At 31.8% G+C, this 26,172-nt stretch overlaps 3 protein-coding genes and 1 non-coding gene across 4 annotated transcripts; 3 read left to right on the top strand and 1 right to left on the bottom strand.

Annotated features, from left to right (window-relative positions):
• Positions 1–3,968: 3,968 nt before the first annotated feature.
• Positions 3,969–4,400, top strand: LOC145588953 (uncharacterized). The gene has a single exon (XM_081645537.1). The coding sequence runs from the start codon at positions 3,969–3,971 to the stop codon at positions 4,398–4,400; it is 432 nt and encodes a 143-aa protein (XP_081501663.1).
• A 1,964-nt stretch (positions 4,401–6,364) lies between these two features.
• Positions 6,365–6,964, top strand: LOC145588952 (uncharacterized). The gene has a single exon (XM_081645536.1). The coding sequence runs from the start codon at positions 6,365–6,367 to the stop codon at positions 6,962–6,964; it is 600 nt and encodes a 199-aa protein (XP_081501662.1).
• Positions 6,965–22,576: 15,612 nt separating this feature from the next.
• Positions 22,577–23,212, top strand: LOC145588951 (uncharacterized). Its single transcript, XM_081645535.1, has one exon. The coding sequence runs from the start codon at positions 22,577–22,579 to the stop codon at positions 23,210–23,212; it is 636 nt and encodes a 211-aa protein (XP_081501661.1).
• A 2,125-nt stretch (positions 23,213–25,337) lies between these two features.
• On the bottom strand, positions 25,338–25,421 carry TRNAL-CAA (transfer RNA leucine (anticodon CAA)). Its single transcript has one exon. It is a non-coding gene; the product is annotated as a tRNA-Leu (tRNA).
• Between the last annotated feature and the right edge of the window lie 751 nt (positions 25,422–26,172).

Below are 26,172 nucleotides of genomic sequence, written 5' to 3'. Positions count from 1 at the left end.
CACGTATTTCCCCTCAAATGCAAACACGGAGTTCACATGGTATTTTCAAACCTAAGAAACTCTTTAATCTACACACTGCCTCTTCCCCATCACCTCTTCCCCGCAACCCTATCTCAGCCCTAACCGACCCGAATTGGAAGGTAGCCATGGTTGAAGAATTCAAGGCTCTAATTAAAAATAAGACGTGGGAGTTGGTGCCCCGTCCTTCTAGTGTGAATGTCATTCCTTGTATGTGGCTCTATCGCCACAAGAAAGATGCTAACGGTGTTTTTGAGAGGCATAAGGCCCGGCTTGTTTTCAATGGCAGGAATCAACAGGTTGGTGTAGATTGCGACGAGACATTTAGCCCGGTTGTAAAACCGGCATCCATCCGCACCGTCCTTAGCATCGCTCTCTCCAAATCTTGGCCCGTTCATCAAATGGACGTCAAAAATGCGTTCTTAAATGGTGATATTGAGGAAACAGTATATATGCATCAACCACCCGGATTTCGTGACAAAAATTGTCCGGGTCATGTGTGTCTCCTTAACAAGGCTCTCTACGGCCTCAAGCAAGCTCCTAGGGCGTGGTATCATCGGTTTGCCAAATTTGTCTCCACTATTGGTTTTCTCCATAGCAAATGTGACTACTCACTTTTTATCTACTGTCATGGCAAGGAGGTGGCCTATATTTTGCTATACGTCGATGACATCATCCTCACCGCATCATCTAAGGCACTTCGGATTTCAATCATGAACAAGCTCAAAACCGAATTTGCTATGAAAGATCTCGGGCTCCTTAATTCTTTTCTTGGTATTTCGGTGACACACCATCCAAATGGGCTTTTCTTATCTCAAAAATCATATGCAGAAGATATAATTGCTAGAGCTAACATGTCATCATGCAAGCCTTCCACCACACCAGTCGATTCCAAGGCCAAATTAAGTGCCAATTCGGGTCCCCCTGTTCCCGACCCGACCCTCTACCGCAGCCTTGCCGGAGCTCTTCAATACCTCACATTCACGAGGCCCAACATCTCCTATGCCGTACAACAAGTTTGCTTGTTTATGCATGATCCCCGTCAAGAACATATGCAAGTTCTCCGTCGGATTATACGATATCTTCAAGGTACACTAAAGCTCGGCCTCTATCTTTATCCCTCCTCAATTTCGAGCCTAATTTCATACACCGATGCCGACTGGGGTGGCTGCCCCGACACACGGCGTTCGACCTCCGGTTATTGTGTGTTCATTGGTGACAACCTTATCTCTTGGTCGGCAAAGCGACAGCCCATACTTTCCCGCTCTTCTGCCGAAGCAGAGTACCGCGGCGTGGCCAATGTGGTGGCCGAATCATGCTGGCTAAGGAACCTCCTGCTTGAGCTTCGCTGTCCTATCAAGAAGGCTACAATTGTGTACTGCGACAACGTCAGTGCGGTGTATCTCTCGGAGAATCCTGTCCAGCACCAAAGAACCAAACACATAGAAATGGACATCCATTTCGTTAGGGAAAAAGTCAGCCGCGGCCAAATACGAGTACTCCACGTCCCCTCCCGCTACCAAATCGCAGATATATTCACGAAGGGGTTGCCGCAGCTGCTCTTTGAAGACTTCCGTTCCAGCCTTAGCGTTCGATTACCTCCCGCTACGACTGCGGGGGTGTATTAGCCTATGTAAATGTGTAGTCTAGCTCCTATGTAAATGTGCTGTATTTACTATGATTGTATATATTGAACAATGCTAAGCAGTGGAAAGTAAGGGAAAATATTCTAACAGTTACAGTCTTAAGTCACCATTGGGATACTCATTAGGATATAAAATCTATTTATTATAGACAATATATTTTTTTTATTCTTTCTTTAATTAGATAAGGGTGGTTACAATCTCAACAAAAGACTGTTGTATCCTGGCCTTCTCATGTACGGAGTACTTTTCTTCTATAATAATAATAATAATATTATTATTATTATTATTATAAATCATTTATCTAATTTTTAAAATTCATTTATTAATTTTGAAATAATTTTTGAATTTTTTTTTAAATTTTCCTAATTAATTTATAATATTCAGTTTTTATTATTACTGAAATTGAAAAATAATTCCTAAATTAATTATGAAAATATAAAAAAAATAATTAATTTTAAAATTATGAAAAAAAACTTACAGTTAATTTTGACATAAAAATAAATCAATAATCATCCAATAAAAAAATTAGTATAAATGTATAATGATAGTCATTTTAAAGAAGACTACCATAGAATTTTCATGACATGCAACTTATTCATAATCAAGGTTATATTTTAACAGAACAGATATCTCTTCCAATTAGACTTTTTATGTTAATTACTGGCTTTGTTTCTTAAATTATTGAGTAAAATAATTAAATCTTAATGATCGAGCTCCAAAGTTTTCTTCTCTTTAAGTACAATGCTGCATAAATAAATTAAATTATGAGTTGTCGGACACTGTATGACCATTAATTAATCACTAACTAATAATTAACAAAAATATTTGTATGGATAAGTGGATAATATGGCTACTGTATATCTGTTTGAGTGAATAATTGAGGGACCTTTACTGGTTGTTTATCCTTATATCTGTTTTTTTTTTTTTTTGATAAAATATCCTTCTATCTGTTTAAGCCTTAATTATTTTGTGGGGAAGCTAAGACTTCCTAAAACACCCCATAATCTTCTTTCCACTTGTCTACCTTTCTTGGAATTCATTGGAAAAAATACTTAACAATGCAATGAAGTACGATACATAAGAGAATATAGATTATAATTCATATATAGGTGGAACTTTTTTTTTATAAAGTATATTTATTTATTTATATGGCTCTCATTCATTGGTGCCACATAAGATATGACTCATCATGTTTTTTTTACTATCGTTTTAAAATTTACTATAACATTAATCCTGCGTGGCGAGCCACATATAAGAATTTGTGATAAACAAGGGATAAAATCTAAGAAAATACTTATATTATTTTATAACTATGACAAATATATTTTTCCTTTGACCTTGATTCTTGAATGTCGTACCTTACCTAGCCAACATTTATTCTTATAATCTTTACACAACACATCATCGGCTACAAAAAATTGTAAGTATAACAGGACAATTTCTTTGTTGTCACAAATTGTGACCTTTCTCATTTTGGAAGGGATAAATAGATAACTAAAGTACATGAATTGTGCTTAACAATACATGATGTTTTGGTTAGTACTCTATACAAAGTTCGCATCCCTAAACTGACATAGTACTACCCTTGTTTTGAAACTTCATATATATTATCACTGAGATCACACAAATTTGTTCAATGCTATTCTAGGAGTTTAATACAAAAGGAACCATTGCCATAACACGTATTACATCCTTCTCCTCCTTATTCTTCCTCGCGCCATCCTTGCAACTCTACTAATTATATTATCATATATGTCCTTTATTACTAATGTTCGCCTTTTTTCTTACCTTTTTTTAAAAAATAAATATAAAACAGTGAAATTCTAAGCCATATGTTGTTCAGAAAAATCTTATCAGATCAATAATTTCTCCCTAATCTACACACCAAACATAGTATAATAAAATATATAGAATTCATTTCTTGCAAAAGCTAAAGTTAAAAATTGAAAAGGACGGAAACAAAACTTTTTTGCCTAAAAGCCATGTAGATGGTGGCCTTGATTAAATTATTCATGCACTGCTACTAATATTATTGGGAGCTCCATTAATATAAAGTTTCTAATTAATTTTCCACTCGTAAAACCTTTTTCTTAAGCTTCATCTCTAGCTACCTCAATTCCTTAGCTATAAATACATCCTTCATTATTTCATTATTCACCACACCAAAAACATCTCTTATTCTCTCTAAAACATACACAACCTCTCACAAACTTAGCTACTAACTTACTAAGCTACTATAATTTCAAACAATCTAGGAAAAAGATGGAGCAAAACCTACCAATATTCACAAAAAAGCTATATAACATGGTTAAACTATCCATCTTAATGCTAAGAAAAGGTATTTCCAAGAAGAAATTACTCTTGGACCTCAACTTGATGATGAAGAGAGGTAAAAAGACCTTTACCATTGGCAAAGTCTCCACCACAAAAGGCGGTGTTATTGGTTTCGAAGCACAACAAGAGTACGAGTTCAATTGCAAAAACACCCCCTTATACCATCACTACTACTACTCTCCCTCACCATGTTTGGAAGATACCGATGAATCAGAATCTATTAACAAGGTACTAGACGCTATTATCTCTAGTAAAGGTAGTAACGCTCGGAATCTGAGGGTAACAGACTCTCCATTTCCTTCACAAAATGAAGAAAGTATTGGTGATGAACGTGTGGATGACGCGGCTGAGGAGTTTATTCAGAGGTTTTACTCGCAGCTCAAGGAGCAAAGCTGTTGCTAGAGTACTAGTTAACATGCATTATCATGTTGCCGTAAAATTAGTTAAAGATAGTATGAAATACACAAACAAATAGGTACGAATGTAGTAATACAATTTAGAAAACTGTGATGTTTAATATGTGCGTCCGTTTTCTGTTATATGATGCTATCCGCTGTATAGAGTTTTCAAGAACTTATGTACTTTGGACTGGCTAATTCCTTTTTGAATGTATAAACTATGCGCGTACTTACTTATATTGGAAAATTCATGTTTTTTTGTTATAATTCATGTGTAATTTGGTAGGATAGTGATAAACTGACCATAGTGTTATACTTCATATATGAACATAAGCCGTACCAAGCAAGAGGTGAGAAAATCCACTTCACAAAGCAAATAAAAGGTAAAATCCATCTTTTCATTTTTGACAAATAATAATTGAAAATAGTCAACAGACAATGAAAAGCCAGTCAAAAGTCATTTATCAAACACTCTCTAATTGGTCCTTCAAACGAAAAAAAAAAAAAAAAATTAAATAAACACTATCTAATTGATGTTTTATTTCTTAAACTCTCTTAGAATGACCCTAATTGCTAATATGAAACACCATTTGCAAACAAGTTAACAACCAAAGAAATAGCGGCCACAAATATATAACCTAAATTGAATCCTATGATTAAGGAGAAAGAAAAGCTATATTATCTTTACCTTCTTGATGAGGACCATGACTTTCGTTAATAAAGATGAGTTGTCTATTTGGACTAACAATTTAACAAAAATTGGCAATACCTTTACACCTTTGGACCACAACCATGGAGATCTTCACACTTTGTTTCCTCGCCCAAGGATCACAACCTCAAAACCCAATAGCAAAGCAAAGTCTTAGCTTAGTTCGTATCTCTACACATAATTAAAAACATTGTTAAATAATACCCTTACTTTATTATTTCTCCAAGGAACAATTACATAACACATTTTTTGCCCCATCTATCTCTATGAGTTAGAGTAAATGGACAGCCGAATACTTTATTAATCAATCACAAAATCAAGAGCGAATATATTTTGTTCAATCTTTATCTAGTCATTGACTGTACGCAACACATTTAAAATGGTCACACCAATTAACATGATCAGTGTATCTATTTTGGTGACTAGTTGTATGAGATATGAGGATGTCACATTGAAATTCAGCATGATAAACCTAGCATATCTATGGGTTACCAACTAGAAAGGTAGGAATTGTATAACCTTACCAATACCTTGCAACAATCGCGTGGATAGTCGTCATATCATCCACTAGACAAGAGCTAGGTATATAGAGGCAATTACACTCCACTTGATCTCCTATAGCTTAATGTGTCCTATAAATACATAACTTCCAATTCATTAATTAAAAACTTACAACATACATTTAAGATCTTGATTAATGTGTGTTAGAACTCATTTAGCATACATAACATACAAAAAATTAATACTCAAAATTAAATCGACTTAATTAACAAGTTTTGACCGTAACAAACCATTCACAAATTAATTTGTATACATCCTTATACAAGATACAAGAGTAATTACGTACAATTATTATACGAAGTACAATTATTGGACCAAAAAAGGCCGTTATAACACAATGAGTTATCACACCATCCTTTTGCAAAACAATTCATTACGTGAAACATGTCAATATTAAAATATCAATTTATTGGCACCAAAAAAAATATCAATTTATGGATTAATTAATATTATTCCATAAAGTTAGAAAAAGTAGAAGTGTTACAAGTTAAGAAATATGAAACTTCATTCTCACCCTCCCACAAACAAAAGTACTCAATATTTTAATATGTCCTAATCAACTTTTTCTTCCTATATATATAACCTCTTCCAGTTTCATTCTCTTCATAACAAAATTAAAGCCTTCTCTTCTTAATTCTTTTTTCTCTCCTAAAATTTTCATAAACACTTAAACCAAAAAACAAATTTCTCTATTAAAAATGGAACCCAAAATAGAAAGCATATCAAGGAAAATATGGAAAATAGTAAGTGTGGCTATTTTCATGTTAAAGAAAGGCTTATGCAAGAAGAAGTTACTCATGGATCTCAACTTTATGATGAAACGTGGCAAAATCGCCGGTAAAAAAGCCCTAGGAAACCTTATGTTCCACCACAACTCTCAGGGCGGCGTTGGTGGGCAATCTAACCTCACCAACGACGCCCGGGAGTACGAGTTTAGTTGTAGTGACACACCCTTATACCGTCACTACTTCACCAACAAAGGAAAAAATCAACGTCACCAAATAAATGACCACTATTACATGCCCTACCCTTTAACCTTGGAAGATGGTCAAAATGTTAACCTAGAGGATTTTAACAGCGTGCTAGAAATGATGTTACGTAATGAAGAGGCTGGTGGTGGTCTTCCGTCCCCTTTGCCGGCTTTGCCCGGTCTAGGATTTGGACGGAGCCCTACGGTCCGGCAGCTAAGGATAACGGAATCGCCGTTTCCGGTGCAAAATGTGGAGGAGGACAAGCATGTAGACCAAGCTGCTGAAGATTTTATTAACAATTTCTATTCACAACTTAAGCTACAATAATAGTGTCAAATTATTTCCAAATGAATAATTTGAAGAAAATTTTGTTGAACGGACGTACAATTGTAGAGTAGGACCTTTTTTTTTTTCTCTTTTGAGACAATTTGTCTAAAAAAATGTTTTATTTCATTGCAAATTTGTATTGTACGGAAATATGACATTATAAAAATATTTACTTCAAATAAAATAACAAAGTATTAAATACATTCGATCCTTAACATATACTCCCTACGATTTGAGAATTATATAAAGTACTCCGTAAATAATAATTTGAACTAACGAAGTAATCCGTATTAATTTATGTGTATTATTTTATGTGTGGCTATATAATTGTACTATTTGGTACATTTCTATACTACGAAATACTTGAAGTTCTTTACCTCTTTTCTATTGGGAAAGTTTTCTAAATAATTAAGTTTGCCAGAATTTGTACCTTTGAGTAAAGTGTATGTACTAGCTAGTCAATTACGGATAAAGTGATGAAAATCGAACATAGTTGGCCATTTAACTTGCTCCTTTCATTTAGGAAAGACCCTTATTGGGTCTTATGATTTGGATGCCTTTTGTGAAATTTGTTAGAGGGTTCTTTTAAAAGGTTTTAATTTTAATACCGAATTACTTAAATGATTGCACTTGTTTTTTTATTGTTTTTTATTTTTATTCGGTTTAGGTTTTTCTTATGAGAACATGCTAGATTCATTATAATATGTACGGAGTATTGTCGAAATGATATCGGATTGTTGTATATTATAAAAATTACTACTTTTATGTATTGTTAATCAAATCCTCAAAGGTGTCCATTGTAAATACATAAATGGGTAAAACTATTAAAGGAACAGAGCATTATTATTATACCAAAATATGCAAGAACTTTAGTTGCCCTTTCATGTATACATAATTTTTCATAAATATTTCATGAATAAACTTGAGAAGATCAATTATACAATTACATGTATAAGTTTTATTCTCCATTCTAAAATTATTACTTAACAAACAAAATGAATTAACAATATAATGTCTATTATTATGACTGTTAAATATAACAAAGTTAATAAAAGTCTATTATGATTTACTTAAAGTTGCGGCATTTATACTTAATATCATCTAGAAATATACAGACTAATAAGAAATTATTTTTATGACCATTTCAAAAAGTTGTCTCCACATTCAAAAAAGAGGGTCAGAGCGAGCTTTATACGCCAAGTTTCAAAATTTACGAGTTGTACCCAATTAATTTCCCAGATAAATAAAATTTGTTTATTTGGGGGTATAATCGTCTTTTCAAGTACTAGTGGAGGGGTACATGCGTCTTTTCATGTACTAGTTGAGGGGTATATGTGTAATTTTCTCATCAAACAGTAAAAGCAAGTTGCAAACAGTAATTGAACAACTCACTAAAAATATTGAATAAATGATCACGCTTTTTCAATATATTTACAAAAATGTCATCAGATTAACAAAAATTCGTTTATCTGGCAGATAAACTTGTATTTGCCCAAAATTTACCACTTTGCTTTCTTTCTATGCAAAGCCTACAATTCTCTTAATCAAATCTTTTTGTATATAAATGTTACTCTTGTCATGTTATTTTTGAACAATAATCATGTTTACATCTTTATCTGAATTTAATCGGTACATTATTATTAGTTAAATTACAATATTATGGTGAACAATATTTTTACAATTGTACATAGAGAGAAGGCATATTTAGTAAGTAAAGAAATTGGTTTTTATTTAAAGAAAAAAAGTAAAAAAAAATAATAATAAGGATTGAAATAGGATCCGCCTTATTACTATGTTCTGAAAGTAAGAGAGCATTTCAAGCTCAAAATAAACAAAGGGTACTTTAATAAATAAATTCAATTATGTGGCGTTACATAAAAGAAGAAAACGGGCAAAAATAATTGTGTCATGCCTTCTTAGCTGTATTAACTAGTCACTTTTTGCCAAGGTAGCATAAAGCACTCCCATAGCAGCCTCTAAAACACTTGAGCAAGCAAAGTAAAGTCTTGGATCTCACTTCCGTCTCACCCATATCTCGGTATTGTTTCCTTTCAGAATTAATAGTCACATCTATTATTTTATGATGATCAAGGTTAAAATTTCTCTTATAATAAAAATGACTTTATTTTGATGAATTTATTAACACAAACTTTTCATTAAACCGGGTGTTCAATATTTTAGTGAAAATCAAAAGGACGCGTGAGTTTGGTGACCCAATTTTGGCAAGGAAAAAATGAAATCTTATTTTCTCTCTCCTCTTTATTCAACAGATTCTCTTTCTTCTTCAATCTTCTTTTTCTCTGTTTTTTCTCTCTCCTCTAGTTCTCATCTTCTTTTGTTTTTCTCTCTCCTCTACTTCTCATCTTCTTTTGATTTTCCTTTCTCCTCTAGTTTCTGGTGATAATTGATGATGTTGATGATTCTACTCTAGGTTAGTGTTTGTACTTTTTTTGTAAATTTTCGTCGCTTTGCTCGGTGAGATGGTCGGAAATGGTGGAATCAGCAATGGTTTCAACGCGATCGGCATCGCTAACGGTGGTTCTGGCGGTGACTTTTCATTTGTTTCAGTGATTGTATAGTTTTTTCATGACTATTGTTAATTTTTGTGTTTGTTTCGTTAATTTTGATACTCTGTTTTGCATATGTAGTTTAATTACTTTTGTGAAAAAAAAGGTCACTTTTATGAAGGAAAAAGGTTACTTTTGTGAATAAAAGGGTCAATTTTGTGAAAAAACAAAATCACTTTTGTGAAAAAGGGTTATTTTTATGTAAAAAAAGGGGTCACTTTTGTGAAAAAAAAGGCCACATTTGTGAAAAAAAGGGTCACTTTTGTGAAAATATGGAGCACTTTTGTATAAGAAAAAGGGTCACTTTTATACAAAAAAAGGGTCACTTTTCGCAAAATATTCAATGTACAGTAAAAATACTGCACACCGGGTGCATGCAAAAGGGATTGATTTATTAATAAATTACTCTTATTTAAGCTAAGTACGTGATAAAATTTTAAAATAGCACAATTGATATGACAAATAGAATTATCAATTGTACGGTTCAATTCTTGATTAATTATAGTAGTTTATAATAATGTACACGAACCTTTCATTTTTCTGATGGAGATATGAAGAAAAAAAAAATGACTCTATTGCACCTATAATCATGTGGATTTGGTTCCTTAATTAGAAGAAAGGACAAGGGAATCCCGCTTTATAAACTTAATGCTAGCTTAACTAGTTATCAAAATTAGGAAAATCTATCCATATCAATCGTGAACTATGTCTTTGCATTGTGTCTAATTCTTACATACATAATTCGAAGGGCTTGATTCTCTCAAAAGTTGGTGGATGTTGAAATAATTAAAGCTTACAAAAGGCCAAAGATTAATATTTTTCTTTTCTCTTTATGTACGTACAAACTAGCTTCAAGTTGTCAGACAACATGAGACCATTAACTATCATACACCAACTAATAACAAATAATTAACAAAAAAAATTAACACTGTCATACACAAAATCATGTATAAATGGATAAGGATAATGTGGCTAATAACTGATCGAGTATGATAATTGAGGGATCTTTGCTTTTCCTTATCTGTTTATCCGTGTTACCTCAAATAATACGATTACTTTATTCTTACTTAGCATAATTGTATGAGCTCCTAAAAAACTATGAACTTATTCTTCTTTCCACTTGTCTATTTGATTCTCTGCCAAAAGAACACATTGGCCTTATTACTTTTCTTGGAATTTTAGTGGGAAATTAAATATACTTAACAATGAAGTACTTACATTAGGAGGATAAACATCAACATAGCATGAATCGTCGATTTTTATTTTTTGACGGGGTATACATGTTAAACTATGTAATTAATCAAGGTGACAAAGTGTGTTATCTGTGTTAATTTAAGATTTATTTGTTTCATCTTATTTTAGATTTTTTTAAAAAAATTAAATGATTGCATAATAATATAAAATAAAAATAAGTTTAGATAATATAATATACAATAAAATAAGTTCAAACAAAAAAGTTTAGAAAATTGAAACAAAATAATATAGTTTAAGTTTAGTAGATATCAAGTGAAGAGAACATATATCCAAAATCACTATAAAATATAATAAACATGCACAAAGTAATTCAATATTTCGTCTATCGAGAAGGTATCATTGTCATCTTCTTGCGATGAAGAACAAATTTCCACCGGATGACAAGTTGGTGGTGGTTACGGCGACGGAGAGGAGCGAGGTCATCCATGGCGGAAGAGAGAGAAAGTTTAATTGCTTGAGATTCTCGGATTTTTCAAAAAATGCCCAAAAAATTGAATTGTGGCTTTCTTATGTGATGTATAATTGTTGAAATTGATTGTCCCATATGATATGTTGAATTGTGAGCATTTTGATAACATATGCATGTATTTTGGTTGAGAAATGAGCAAGTTATGTTATACCCATGACTTTTAGTACGAGATGTTCAATGGAGGTTCCGCCATTATTATACATATCATCAAACAAAATATACATATCTTCAAACAAGTTATACATATCCTCCATTAATAATTTATTTCCTCCAATAATTTATACATATCCTCTACTAGCTGGTTGATAATAATTATACTGGTCGGATGATATCCTCTATTGGATATATGATATCATGGTTGGATTATATCCTCTATTGGCTACTCCGTATATGATATCATTTATGAATGTGTCTAAGATATCCTTTATTGGCTGAATGATATCCTCTATTGGTTATACGATATCATGGCCGGATGATTTCCTCTATTGCTTATAAGATATCAACCAGATTATATAGCCAATAGAGGATATCATTCACTTAATAGAGGATATCATCCAGGCAGTAGAAATGCCATCCAGCCAATAAAAAATATCATATAGCTAATAAAGGATACCATCCAATTAGTCGAGGATATCATCCAGCCAATAGAGAATATCATCCCGTCAATTGAGGATATCAAAAATCCGCATTTCGTTAGTCCAGACTGACACAATACCTTCTCATAAACATGAACTTCATTTAATGCATGTGTCATGGATCAATACTTGTCAACCCTAAAGCCTTATGTCCAAGTAAAAATTTAGGCATTTTCAGGGGTGTTTATTGGTTCGCACAATATTGATATATGATGTATGTATTTAAAATGGTTAAAACTTATTCCCTTTATTTGATTTAGTTTGTGTTTTTTTTTTTTAAAAAAAAAAAAAACATTAAACCATGGCCGGAATGGGTATAGCATGACTCATACAAACCGTCTAGGTATCAAAATAAAAGATTGTATTTATTCCTTAACATAACCCAAACTCATAGAATAGGAATCAAGTTCTAAACTTCTAATCTTATACCATTCTAGTTATAACTCTTCATTCCAAAATCTTACTGGTTTACAAACCAAACATATTCTCTGATGTAATTCCTAAAGTTAAAAATAATGCACAATAAATAAACTATGATTTTTGTAAAACAATGATTAAATTACAATGTTACAATGTTATTGGCGTACACTTTCTCAAACCTTACACGTACATATATATACGTACAGCCAAAGAGTTCCTCTCTAATTTGATAGCAATCAGCCAGGACACGTAGTAGTAACACACTTCAAGCAAGAAACGTTTTCTAATCAATAATAATGAATTCAAGTGTTTATAATTCGAAAAGGCAAAGGTGAAATACGAACTGCTTTGCCTTAAAGGTGATTATGGCCGGTTTATAGAAAGCTTAATTTGTCTAATTTCTGCAGAGGCCAAGTTACTAAGAACAAGAAATGCTCTAATAATGCTCACTTCGTAATTTCGTATTACTTTGAATAAAAAGTACTTAATATTTGAGAGATGAATTATATTTAAAGTATGACTCACGGATAAAACAAAGTTATAGTCGTTTTACGAAGAACTGTGAAATGCTACCGTAGGCTTACAGGCCTGCGCAAGATAAAGGGGTCCATCCTCGCCCAAAGCTCTCCTTCCCAATGTTCGCTCCTTTGTCATTCGTTTTTTTTTTTTAAGATACAACTTAGCCATGACATCTACTAGCGTACTACTTGGGGAATAATTATAGGGTTCCTTTAGAATTTTGTGTGTTGTAAATAAGAGTTACATTTGTGTTGTATCTCCTTCAATTCGTTATATCTCTATCTTTATGATTTTATCCTTCATGAAAGTTTCTATAAGAAAATATATTATTCCCTTACTTGTGGGGTAGCTCATGTAGACTAAACCGTGTATATGTGTAGGTTCTTATTTTTTACTTTTTTTTTGGTGTTCCACCCGATTTACTTTTATTTTTAACTTTTATAACCATACTTTTAAGTTTTGTATATTATGTTGTCCATTTTTCACACAACTCAATCACAATACCCAAATCAATTGGTTAACTTTAATTTCATATCACAATAATGTTTTGGTTCAAGTTTATCCTTTTAACAATTTTTCATTGGAAGAGATGTAAATTTTGATCATAAGAATTTGTTATTATATATAGAGTACTTCGCCAGAAATCTGAGAATGTTTAAGATATTTTTTTTTTATTAGGAAGCTCCGAAGCTCTACGCACAAGAAAACTATGATTGTCAAACCAAACTCTTTCTAATTAAAGGTCAAATAAGTATGAACGGTATGATTGTTGCCTTGTTGGAGGGCGAAGTTAAAAAAAAAAATTAAAAGAAAAAAAATTAATTAAATGAAAAAAAAAAATAGGTAAGAATTTTAAAACGGAAGCCCATGTATAAATCATCAAACCTAAACCCACTTTCTAAGTAATGGGCCATGGAACAAAACTTGTCAAGCCTATAGTCTGAGTACTAATATATACCAACTTCATTGTATGATTGTATATTACTCCTTCCCTTTGATACTAATTAAAGAGTTTTTTTTTAACTATGTTTGTCAATATATGATTTTATAATTATTAAAATTTTATATTAGTAATACAAAAAATTAATAAAAAAAATATCGATATTCTGAAAATTTGCATCAAAATATTTTTATAACATTAATTTTAAATAAAGACTTAAAACGTGTCGACTAATATAAGTAACAAATATATTAGTCTCATTTCACCTTCATTCATTTTAAAATATACAAAGTACCTAATTAATTAAGCCTCACTTTTTTTTTCATTTACATTTACTCAACTACCATACTTTAATTTACTACTGGTATCTTCTTTTTTCCGTCAACCTTTAATTAACCAAATCTTACAATATTTTTTTTTTATAACCTTCCTAAAACCATGTGCAAAAGTCAAATGAGATTTTATTTAACATACAAGGTGTATAGAAGTACATATAATTCAAGTTATAATCAAATTAATATTATAATCAAATCTGGTATGAACACACATGAGAAATTTTACTTATGTATAAATTACCAATCGAAGACGCTTAAATCTCCTACTAATATAATGGAGTACAACACTCAATAAAGCAAAATTTGAAAGTGATTGTAGACTTTTTAGAGAACTAAGTTAATAACAATATTCAATCATAAATTTGATTTGGGAGGGAAAACCACTATTTTTTAAATTCCCTTTTAAAAGTAGGAGTGACCACTTAAAAAATTTTAACCGCAATTGATTTTATAATAAAAAAAAAAAAAAAAAAAAAAAAAAAAAAAAAAAATCTATTCCTCTACTCTAACCCTTTACGTAGCTTCATTCACTTCTACTCCCTATAAATACACCCACTTCTCTTTCTATTTTACCATATTCTTTAAACACTTTTATAATCATTCCTCTCACAAATACACTTGTCCTCTCATTTTTCTTAATCAAAAATCTCTCAATCTCACAAATCAAACATCAAAATCCAATCTCAAATTAAACCCAAGTTAAAAAAGATGGAGCAAAATCTACCAATAATCACAAAAAAGCTATGGAATATGGTGAAAATAGCCTTTTTCATGCTTAAAAAAGGTATCACCAACAAGAAGAAATTTCTCCTAGACATCAATTTAATGATGAAACGAGGCAAAATCGCTAGTAAACTTGCCATTAAAAACATTTTATTCCATCACTACCACCATCATCACCACCGCGACACCTTTCCCTCTAGGGACGGCGTCTTTGAACCATCCCACCTTCAATCTAGCCCTACCGACTTCTCTCAAGAGTCCGATGTTAGCTGCACCAACACCCCCTTAAACCCCCACCACAACCTCGCCAACAAGAAAAAAGGCGGTCAATATCAACACCACCGTAACAACAGCTTCTATTACACACCCCTAAGGAGTTTTGATGGTACGGATAGTTTTGAAGCTATTTACAAGGTGCTAGAGGCTTAGGGATGTCAGTGGGGCGGGTCAAGTAGGAGACCCGCCCCATCCCCGCCCCAATGGGGCGGGGATGGGTCTCAGTTTGGCGGGTGGTGGGGCGGGGATGGGGATAAAAACCATACCCGCCATGGGTGATGGGGCGGGGGTGGATTTTAAGTTGTACCCGCCCCATCCCCGCCCCGCCCCCCCGCCCCCACTTGGTACCCGCCTCATCCCCACCTCATACCCACATCCATATATCTTTTAAAGCAAAATTACATACTTTTATTCAATTTATAAAATAATTACATGAAATACAATATTAATTATAATACTTTGTACGACACTTATATTATAACACAAAAATGTGTATAGAATGTTTTATTTTATAATTCGTATTAATTATGAAAGATTGTGTATTTGAGATACGGATATTAGGTGGATCTTGGGTGGGGATTAGGCGGGTCTTTGGTGGGGATGGATATCCAAGTGGGGGGTGGGGCGGGGATGGTTTTGGAGTTGTACCCGGTGGGGCGGAGATGGGGATGAAAATTGGACCCGCCGCGGGGATGGGGATGGGGATGGGGATGAAAATATAAGGTGGGGATGGGGATGGGAAGACCAACATCCGCCCCGCCCCGCCCCATTGACATCCCTACGTGTCACCTTTACCTAGCAAAGAAAAACGCAACGTTCGACAACTAAGGATTACGGACTCACCATTTCCTTTGCAATGTGAGGAGGGTTATGATCGTCGTGTGGATCAAGCTGCCGAAGATTTCATTAAGAGGTTCTACTCCCGGCTTGAAAAGCAAATTTGCGATTAATTAACATAAGAATGTTGTACGAGTATTTGGATGAATACGGCTCTACTACTTCAATTAATATGTTGTCAAACTCTATGCTCGAACTATTAGTTGTTGTATAGTACATGGAAGTTGTACTAATAATAGATGCAAAATTGCACAAATGTAGATGTAGATGTGTCAATGTCCAAGTTTTTGATATAGGGCACGAGATATTCTAGATCTTTGGAGTAAGCTAGCTAAATTATTATTATGTCATTTTTTTTCTTGTAATTATGGCATATATGTATGATATTGATAAAATAATGTTTTCTAATAGTAAATGAGTTTTTTTTTTTTTTTGTGGAATTTAATTAGTTTATTGATAGATTGCACAAAATCAAATAAACTTTACTTAGGACATAAGATTAGGTTAAAAAATTATTGATTATTGTAATGAAATAGATCATCCTCAAAAAATAAAAATAAAAATAAAAAATAAAAAACAACCTTTCACTACCAAGTTAAGGGCCAAAAGCATCAAACATGAAAAAGACTCCATGGACCACAAGCACTAGCCAATATTTTAATCATTACATATCTTTTATGCTTTATTGCTTTATGCATGAATTCAAATTAACTACTCCCTTCTATTGTAGAATAATTGACACAATTAAACTTAGCACATATGAAAATTAATAGTTCTCCACTTAAGAGTTAATCGAGTTTTTTCAGCCAGGGGTTACTCAGTCAGGGGTTAATTGAGGGTTTACTCGGTCAAGGGTAACTCGAGTTATTCGCTCAGGAGTTACTTGAGATATTTGATCAGAGGTTACTCAAGTTACTCGACCAGGTTTTACTCTGTTAGGGGTTACTTAAGGGGTTACTCGAGTTACTTTTGACCGAGTAACCCCGGCCACACGGTGTGACCAACCACATGGAAAAATCCCCCAAAGAGAATTTATTACTCCGTAACTAAAAGAGAAAGTAATGCATCTAAATTAAAACTTCCAATTTTAAAAAAGTGATACATCTAATAAAAACAGATGAAATACATAATAAAATTTTTTTAAAAAAATTAGAAAAAAAAAAAAAAAAAATGGGGCCAAGAAGGTGTAACTAGTTCCTATTTCCAATCAAAATTAAAGCAATTGCATCTGCATATATATATAGCTTTGTTTTGAATAGACTTTTATGTTGGAAAGTGATAGTAGCTTAACAATCACAATGCACACTGTACTTGAAATAGTAGTACTAACTAGTAACTACATACTCGTATTAGTCGTATAATTCTAATTCTTTATTATTGCCATAGTAAGAGAATCATACCATATAAGTACAAAGGTACATCATATGTTTTATTAACGTACATATTCAAGGTATTAGTAAGAAAGAACATTGAAGGATCCTTTCTCGATCTTCTTCGATGTTAAGGTTCATGTTGTTCACAATATTATTTAAACACATTTCAAACGAGTACAACAAGATACAAAGTTAATTTAAGTCCTCACATATATTATTTAGGAAATTTTGTGAAAAACTACCTATTATAGTCCAGAATTTGCGAGAAACTACCTATTAAAAAAAATGTTGTAATTGACTCCCTAATTTTTGAAAAATGTTGTAATTTATAACCTTAGGCCGGAATATGAAGTTTGACCAAAATTGTCCGGCGTTGAGTTGGTCATGTTGATTTGGGAAAGAAAGGGGTCATTAAGTGTCACATGATGGTCACATGACCAAGTCAACACCGGAGAATTTTGGTATAACTTCATATTCCGGGCTAAGGTAGTAAATTATAACATTTTTCAAAAATTAGGTAGTCAATTACAATATTTTTTTTAATAGGTAGTTTCTCGCAAATTCTGGACTATAATAGGTAGTTTTTCACAAAATTTCCTATTATTTAATAGCTATAATTAGTCCTAATAGGATAAGTTAGAATAAGATTAAATGGGTTAAGTTTTTATTTATTTATTTATTTTTGAATAAAGATTGATTCATAAATAAAAAGTTATACAGAATCTACAAAGAGATTTAAGTCTAATAAATACGAAGTACATGGCAATTGAATCAAATAAAAACATCATTTCAGCAGAGCTACGATCGTTATTACAAATTGTACATTTTTCATACCCTCTTTCGTATCGCTGTGATTTACAAGCTTTTTCGACAAGGGGGTCTATTGATCTGTTGTAGTCGTGAATAAATGTTCGTCTGATTAATCTGAGTGTAATCAAATGGTTAACCTCTTTTTCAATCCCGCACAAATCTTTACTGTTGAAACAACTTGTACCATACTGAACTCAATAAACAAAAACAAAACTGGAACAGAGCCCACCATAGGGGCACTTACTACACTCAAACTTACTATCGAGGTACTTAATACCTTCAAAGATTGTAGATTTATTGAATTCAATAACAAAAACATAAAGAAATTAAAGGGAAAGGGTTGGAAATAACTAAATTTGCGGAGAAATTTGACTATTTTCGGCCTATGAAACACTTTTTTTTAAAAGAGCCCTACAGAGAAAAAATAGAGAGAAGACGACTAGGGTTTTTGTAACCTATAAATATTATTAGCAAGAGATAATAGGTTAAGTTTTTATAACAAGAAATAAGTTCAACTTAGTGAAAAGCAATGGAATAATGTTATACAGCCCCAACACATCCCTTAGAACCTAATCTATCTACTTTTAATAATAAAAAAAATTAGAGAAAAACTCACAAGGGCAGGGTCAGAATCGATCCCAAGCTCTCCTAGAATCGAGAGGGAAGCTCTAACCACTTGATCTATCCCTCACTCTCAAAGAAAAACTTATATTGACTACCTAGAGCCAAGGGGTGATTCGGCTTATCCAAAATAAATATTAGGTAGAATTTAAATAATCAAACAACTAGTGTGCGTGTAGCATGGGCATTGCACTGGATTGCTACTTTAATTAAACCTTGTGATTATTTATATTTAATATTTATGGGGATATTTAACCAATAACTACCATTTAAATGACCATTTTTATAACAACAATCTTTTGAATTTTTTTTTTAAAAAAAAACCACAAAAACACAAAAACTTTAAGTAGCCTTACCACATTTTATTTTTCGACAAGAATCTCCGGTTGAGGGAGAAAACTTTTATAAAATTTCAATCAATTGCGATAGAGAAAACAAGGAAATTTGGTGGCCGAACACAGTTATAACAGGTATATTGTCTTTAATATCGCATTGTAGTTGATTTAATTTCTCAATCGATTCCTAAAATTAGGGTTTATGGTCAAAAAGTTAAATTTAAGGTTTTATAATTTTGGAGGATTTGGGGCAATTGAAACTAAGTGTATTACCAAATTTAGGGTAAATGTAGAGCAATGTTGTCATTCAATATGAATTTTTGGAAGAAAATTTTACAAAATAGGCCCCCTAAAATGGAGATTCTTGCCGGAAAAACTAATGTGGTAGTGCTGCTCAAAGTATTTGTTTTTTATTGTAATTTTTCCAAAAATAAAAAAATTAAATGGTAGCGTAGTTGTTTTTAAATTTGGTCATTTAAAAGGTAGTTGTTGGCAAAATTATTATTAATAATTATAATATCATAAAACTTAGTATTTTCCAACATAAAAAACAATTTTCCAACACTACTATAAGTTATGTCAAAACCCATCAAATACATAGCAAAAAAAGCAAAGCTTTGCATCTACCACACACCTCAATCTAATCCAACGGTCTACTTCACCAATAATTTTAATTATTTCTTCAAAGTTGGTATATTATTATGGTGGGAACCCTAAAAATTAAAGTATCAAAGTGCACATTTTCCATCATAATTCTTATATATGTGACAGTATATTCATGATTGGAGTATATTATACAACATTGCTATCCATATATCCATCAAACTTCAAAAGCAAAGAGCATATATATATCAATCATATACGTTACTAGATATTATATGTATCTTTACATAACTTATCATTTACTCTCTTAGGATTCGTCAATAAATAAAAGTAATTGCTCAACCTTTTATGATTAAAATGCCACTTGTCAATCGTAGCTCAAAAAAAAACTCAACTTTGATGGATTTTGATGGGTTAAATGCTTAAGGACTAAGTACACCACGAATCCACAAAGCTTAAAGTTTGTAAATGATCGAGAACCAGAAATAGTAGCTTTATACGTGCATGTACTATGTACACTACTTTTAAGAGATATACTTAATCCATATATCTCAATAGTATCATCCTTTAATTTCTAATGACGAATGTTCCTCAAACCTTACTTCGTTCTAGACGCTTTTTTTTATAAAAAGTTGATTGTATATCAAGAAACCTAACTTAACATGTTTATCTGATCTAAATTATCCTAACTCAAAATATTATTGAAAGAAAATGTTGCTTGGATTGTCGGAGGTGTATCAAGGTGTGTTTAATATAATTATCATCGTATTAGACTATCAGATGCAGGACATATATATGTGTCATGTATACACAGAGCTAGTAAGTAGTAACAATACAACATGCATGAAAGTAATTCTCATAATGTAATTAGTGCATAATTATTTCTTAGATTGGGTACCTAAATTACAATTACATTTTGAATAAAATTAAATATATAACCCTAACTTGACTTAAAGTTGGTCATGTATGTATATCTCAAGTAAGTTTCTTGAATTTTATATAAATGTTTCCAAACATTCATTCATTGAAAAGGACAATTAATCAATTACTATATATAGCATATCAACTCTTGCAAGGAATAATGCTTTCTAGAAAGGGTCTTCTTCCCATTCAAAACATAAATAAATTATAATTAATAATAAAATAAAAAAAAAGGTTCCAACAGCTCATAGAAACTACATATTCACAAACTAGACAACTGAACCAACTTAAGTAACATTGATCACCTAAAAGCAAGTTTTCTTAGGCATACATTTACAATTTTACATTGACCAATTAAAGTTAAAATATTATTACAAATTTACTTTTGTTTGAATTATAATTGAAGATGAAGATTGAAGAATATTTCCATTTCACAGAACTTGATTGTGCTGCTGCCATTAATAGTAAGTGAGATAAACAATGTAGTGTAGTTGTAGACTTTATTCTAGAAACGAGCTAATTTTAGCACTTTTGTAAATATTGTAATCCATTTGTTTCCTCAAATTATGAGCTGGCTAACACAAATGCAGTGTATGTATTCCCAACTTATTTGTGATGTAACCATCATTTGGCATGCTCTTTTACGTACACAATTTATAGATACAAAAGTGGCTAACGCCAACGCTATTGCTACTCATATCTAGAGAGATCTTTTGGTTTAATTTGGCCTTAAATATGTCACAAATTTAGTTGTTGACAATTAACATTGATAAGGAAAAGTTGTTTATCACAAAGAGTAACTGAAACAAACCTCCTCCCATATCATATATGACCCACCGTACCACCATATATAGTTGAGAATCGAGAAATACTCCCGAAATTGCTTTAAACATTCAATTATGTTCAAACTTCCAAATTGATTGAGTGACGCATTCAGAACTAGAAAAACATACCCAATTCCGATCACATACCCGTCCCGAAGTACCTGACCATGACACAATTAAACCTAAAGTCACCTGAACCAAAACCCAACTCGGCCCGAAGTGGAGTTTGCCTACATTTGACCTAATACTCAATGTACCTGACCCAAAAGTTAACTGATACCCTAATTGACTCGACTTGATTTTTTTACCCCATTTAATTTTCCATAACAAACATTAAACTTGAAGAAACCCGAATTGAATCAGCTCAGTGCCTTATACATAAGATTACATATTTACATACATTCATGTGGGCACTTGTATGAATCATCTCAATGTATAGTTTTCTAATATCTAGTTTTTATAATATAAACTTTTTGATAATCAAAGGTATTATTGGAGGTTTCCAAAAAAAAAAAAAAAAAAAAAAATTATAGTATTACATTGACAAATATGTCTATCAAATTGAAAAAATTATTTATTTCTGAATGATAGGAGTAGCTCCTCACTTAATCTTAATGGGCCATCTTTCTCCTTATGTTAACATTGGGCTTCCTTACCGTACCCAACCCAACTAGCTAGGAAATCTAACAACTTTATTACTCATCTCTTAGAGTGTGTACCACACGCATCTATTTCAACACCAATAATTTCATGTAACAAGTCCAAATTATACAACAAATTCAACAAAGTAAGAAATAGAAAAGCAAATTTTTCGGTACAGTTAAGCAAACTTGAAATTTCATGCGCATACCCACTCTCATCTAAAGTAAATGCACTACAATATATTTTCTAATATTTTATTACCAACTATAACTTTACTTACTCTTCCAAATCAACCTTTTTTTTTCTTCCTTTTTATTTGACAATATTTTTTCTTCCTTTATTGGGCTATAAATACCACACACCTTATTTCCTTTCAATTCTCATAACAAAATCAAAGCCTTGTCTTCTCAATTATATTTTTCTCTCCTACAAAAAAAACACTCTCTTGCTATCTATATTCACACAAAAAATACAAATACAAAACAATTACATACCTTAAAGCTTAAAAATGGAGCCAAATATTTCAAATATATCAAAGAAATTATGGAAAATAGTGAAGGTGGCTATCTTCATGATAAAGAAAGGTTTATGCATAAAGAAATTACTCATGGATCTCAACTTGATGATGAAGCGCGGCAAACTTGCTAGTAAAAACCTTGCAAACCTAATGCTCCACCACCACCACCACGACGATGATTACATCTCCAAAGTCGGCTTAGCTACACCCAACAACCACCCTAATGACGACACCACTCGTGTGTACGAGTTTAGTTGTAGTGACACCCCTTTATACCAACATTACTTCACCAACAAGTTAAAGAAAATCCACCGTCACCAAAATAAAAATGTAAAAAATCCCTTATACATGCCTTCTCCTTATTATCAAGAAGATGGTGAAAATATTAACCTAGAGGATGTTAGCAACATGGTCGATATGATGTTACACAATGAACAAGTTTCGGCCCCTTCACCGGCTTTGCGTAGCCGTCTAGGGTTTGGACGTAGCCCTAGGGTCCGGCAGCTAAGGGTAACGGATTCGCCGTTTCCGGTGCAGAATTCAGAGGAGGACAAGCATGTGGATCAGGCTGCTGAGGCTTTTATCAGCAAGTTCTATTCTCAGCTCAAGCAACAAAAATACAATTAAAACTATACATAAAAATATTTGTTCCAATTTTATTTTTTATTTTTTTTAATTATATAAGCAACAAAGGTAAAGCTTATTAAGCTACGTTTTTGTAGGAAGTGTTACAATAGTTTAAATTAGGGTTTTATGTTTTATTAAGACAAAATGATAAATATACTTTGTATTTAATGGAAAGTGTATGACATTGTTTAAAATAATAAAAGCATTATTATTAAATGTAACGTCGCACGAGCAATATTATTCCTTAGTGCATAAGTTTTGAGAATTATTTATATGATTTGAATTATTATTATATTATAAGTTGTGGCTATAGTTGTACTAGTTGGTACAGTACTTTCAATTCCTCCTAATTTTCTTTTAAGTTAGGCATATTTTGATTTTTGCTAGCTAGTTATTATTCTATTTTGATACTCGTACTAATACGGCTATATACTTTTATTTTGTGCCTTTGAGAAATTAAGTATAAAGTGAAATTTAAATATGGTTGGCTGTGTTATTTGTTCCTTTAATTTGGGAAAGGTCTCAATCGAGACTTTCAACTTGTGCTTTTCGAAATTTTATGGAATCTAATAGAGAGTTCTAGTAAAAGGCTTAAGTTCCCATGTTAATTGACAGCTAACAAGATTTATAGAGTATATTCAACGTACTCGTATATATTTAGGCCAATAGCGAATCTGTACATGGGAACCTTTGAAAGAATATCTTCAAATTAATGCCCCGCCGGCGAATATTATTGTATAATTTTGAATTTTTACATTATTCACTTGTTTCACTTTGACTATAATTTTTACTAATGTATGGCAACACAAGTTATTTTGTAAATTGTTGTTGATTTATCTTATTATCTAAATACACTGTATTAGCTTTTTATAATTTTTAAAAACAAATAATAAATCAAGTGTGCTCAGTCAAATCAATCTATGCAAGTAACATAGGACTGAAAGGGTATCATAATGTCAGTGATTTATTTTAGGAAGTTTCCTGGACCGTAAGTAATAGTGTGCTTAAGTAATATTCCATATACACAGAATAAGTCGTTAGGTCTTACCTCGACAATAAGCAAATATCATCCAAATTTATGCAAACTACCCAATGGAGTGACTGATTTTCAACATGCTATAATTTAAGTACAACTTATCGTCACATACATTAATTATTACATATTCAATTCATTTGACATTTAGGTTGCAAAATGCACAATTTTCCTTAACTATAATGAGTAATAGCAAGAAAAAGACCAAACACCTAAACTGCTATAACCCCCTTACCTTAAAAGAGATAAGCATAGCTAAGTTAATTAGAAAATTAAAGCAATAATAGAAATGGAATTAAATAATAATAATCATCATAATATTTGAAGTTGTTATAAAAATTAAATGCCCTTAGGACTTATCTAAAAACTGTTAGCATATGGATTAGAGGGAATTAATTAAGCAATATTGCTTTAATTAAGGTGACTAAGCTACTAATTTGTATACTTACAAATAACACAATAGTACTTGTAAAGTTCAATTTATAAATTTGTTGGGTGCAGAGAGTACTTGTAAAGTTAAGCATAGCATAATTAATCTACTAATTTGGTAGTAAAAATATATAATGTTGCTGTCATTGTTATTATTAGTAATAACAAATAAGATTTTAGAAATAAAGTTAGATTATTAAGGATTTGGTTTGCTATAAATATACATTAGAAAGTAGAATACCTCTGACATAGCATAATTCCATTATGTTAGTAGCCTAGTAAAGTACACAAGTTGTACTACTTGATTATTCTCAATTTTGTTAATCTTTCAACTTTCTATTGAACTTCATGTTAGGTGGAAACAATGGAGTTTTCTAGAGAAAACCCCATATCAGGAAGTAGCTTTTGAAGATTTTTTATACAATTAAACATCTTACCTATTCTTAATTTATAACTTATGCGAGTATTAAACTTTTCTTTGAAACTTTATCTTACCTGCTCTAAACTTCATATGAACACATTCAATATTGATCATATAATTCAAAAATATAATAGCTGACCAAAGTAACTACATATTTTTATTTAATTTTTGGAGTAATTTAGCTAATTAATGTATCGATTATATTTTAATGGTGCATGGAAAAATTTAAAATGTAATAAAAATGTCAGAAGTGGGATTTGAACCCACGCCCTCTTTCGAAGACCAGAACTTGAGTCTGGCGCCTTAGACCACTCGGCCATCCTGACTGTTGTATTGTTTTGTTGTACAAAATTTATTTATAATAAACTCAAAAAACGAAAGTACTACGGCATACTAATTTAGACTTGAGAGATTTGTGTCTCCTAGTGTGCTTTATTAATGGGACCTTCCCTTTAAAAGGTTAATTATATCAAGCTCCAAAGTTGATAGACCAAACTAGATTAATTATGCAAAAGTTTTTGTAGCACAACGATTGCGATTGCACGGGCCAATTTTTACCTTCTCTAATTTTTACCTTTCTTAACTTAAAAAATTAGGAGATTTCCTAGAGTTTCTATTCATTTTACCTTAAAAAATAATATTTAGTAAAAATAATTTCACTTCAGTAAAAATCAGTAAGTTTAAAGAAGAAATATAATAAAAATTCAGTAAAAATAATTTTACTTTAGCAAAAATAATTTCAGTTCAGTAAAATTAATTTCAGTTCAGTAAAAATAATTTAAGTTTAGCAAAAATAATTTTAGTTCGGTAAAAATAATTTTAATTTAGCAAAAATAAGGTGAAGTGAACGGGACCTTAGTTGAGAGTAATTATAAGTCACAAAACTTTTACTTAATTCAATGGTGCTATGGTATCACCATAACCTGAATATATACGTACCATCAATTTTATGAAAACATTTATAACAGATTTATAACGGTTATTGTATGTGTAGTAAAATGTAGGATCTATTGTTTTACGCAGGGCCTGTTCTCATACGTTTATTTTCAGTTCAGTTCAATTTAGTTCGGCTCTTAT

This window comes from Chenopodium album, chromosome 17 (assembly GCF_948465745.1).
Source record: "Chenopodium album chromosome 17, dcCheAlbu1.1, whole genome shotgun sequence".
Classification (NCBI taxonomy): Eukaryota; Viridiplantae; Streptophyta; class Magnoliopsida; order Caryophyllales; family Amaranthaceae; genus Chenopodium; species Chenopodium album.
Note: the sequence above shows the minus strand (reverse complement) of the source record. Positions and strands in the feature narration are given on the sequence as shown.

Bases quoted from the DNA above. Each gene is read 5' to 3' on its own strand.
- LOC145588953 (XM_081645537.1), top strand. From the start codon at position 3,969: ATGGTTAAACTATCCATCTTAATGCTAAGAAAAGGTATTTCCAAGAAG.
- LOC145588951 (XM_081645535.1), top strand. From the start codon at position 22,577: ATGGAGCCAAATATTTCAAATATATCAAAGAAATTATGGAAAATAGTG.
- LOC145588952 (XM_081645536.1), top strand. From the start codon at position 6,365: ATGGAACCCAAAATAGAAAGCATATCAAGGAAAATATGGAAAATAGTA.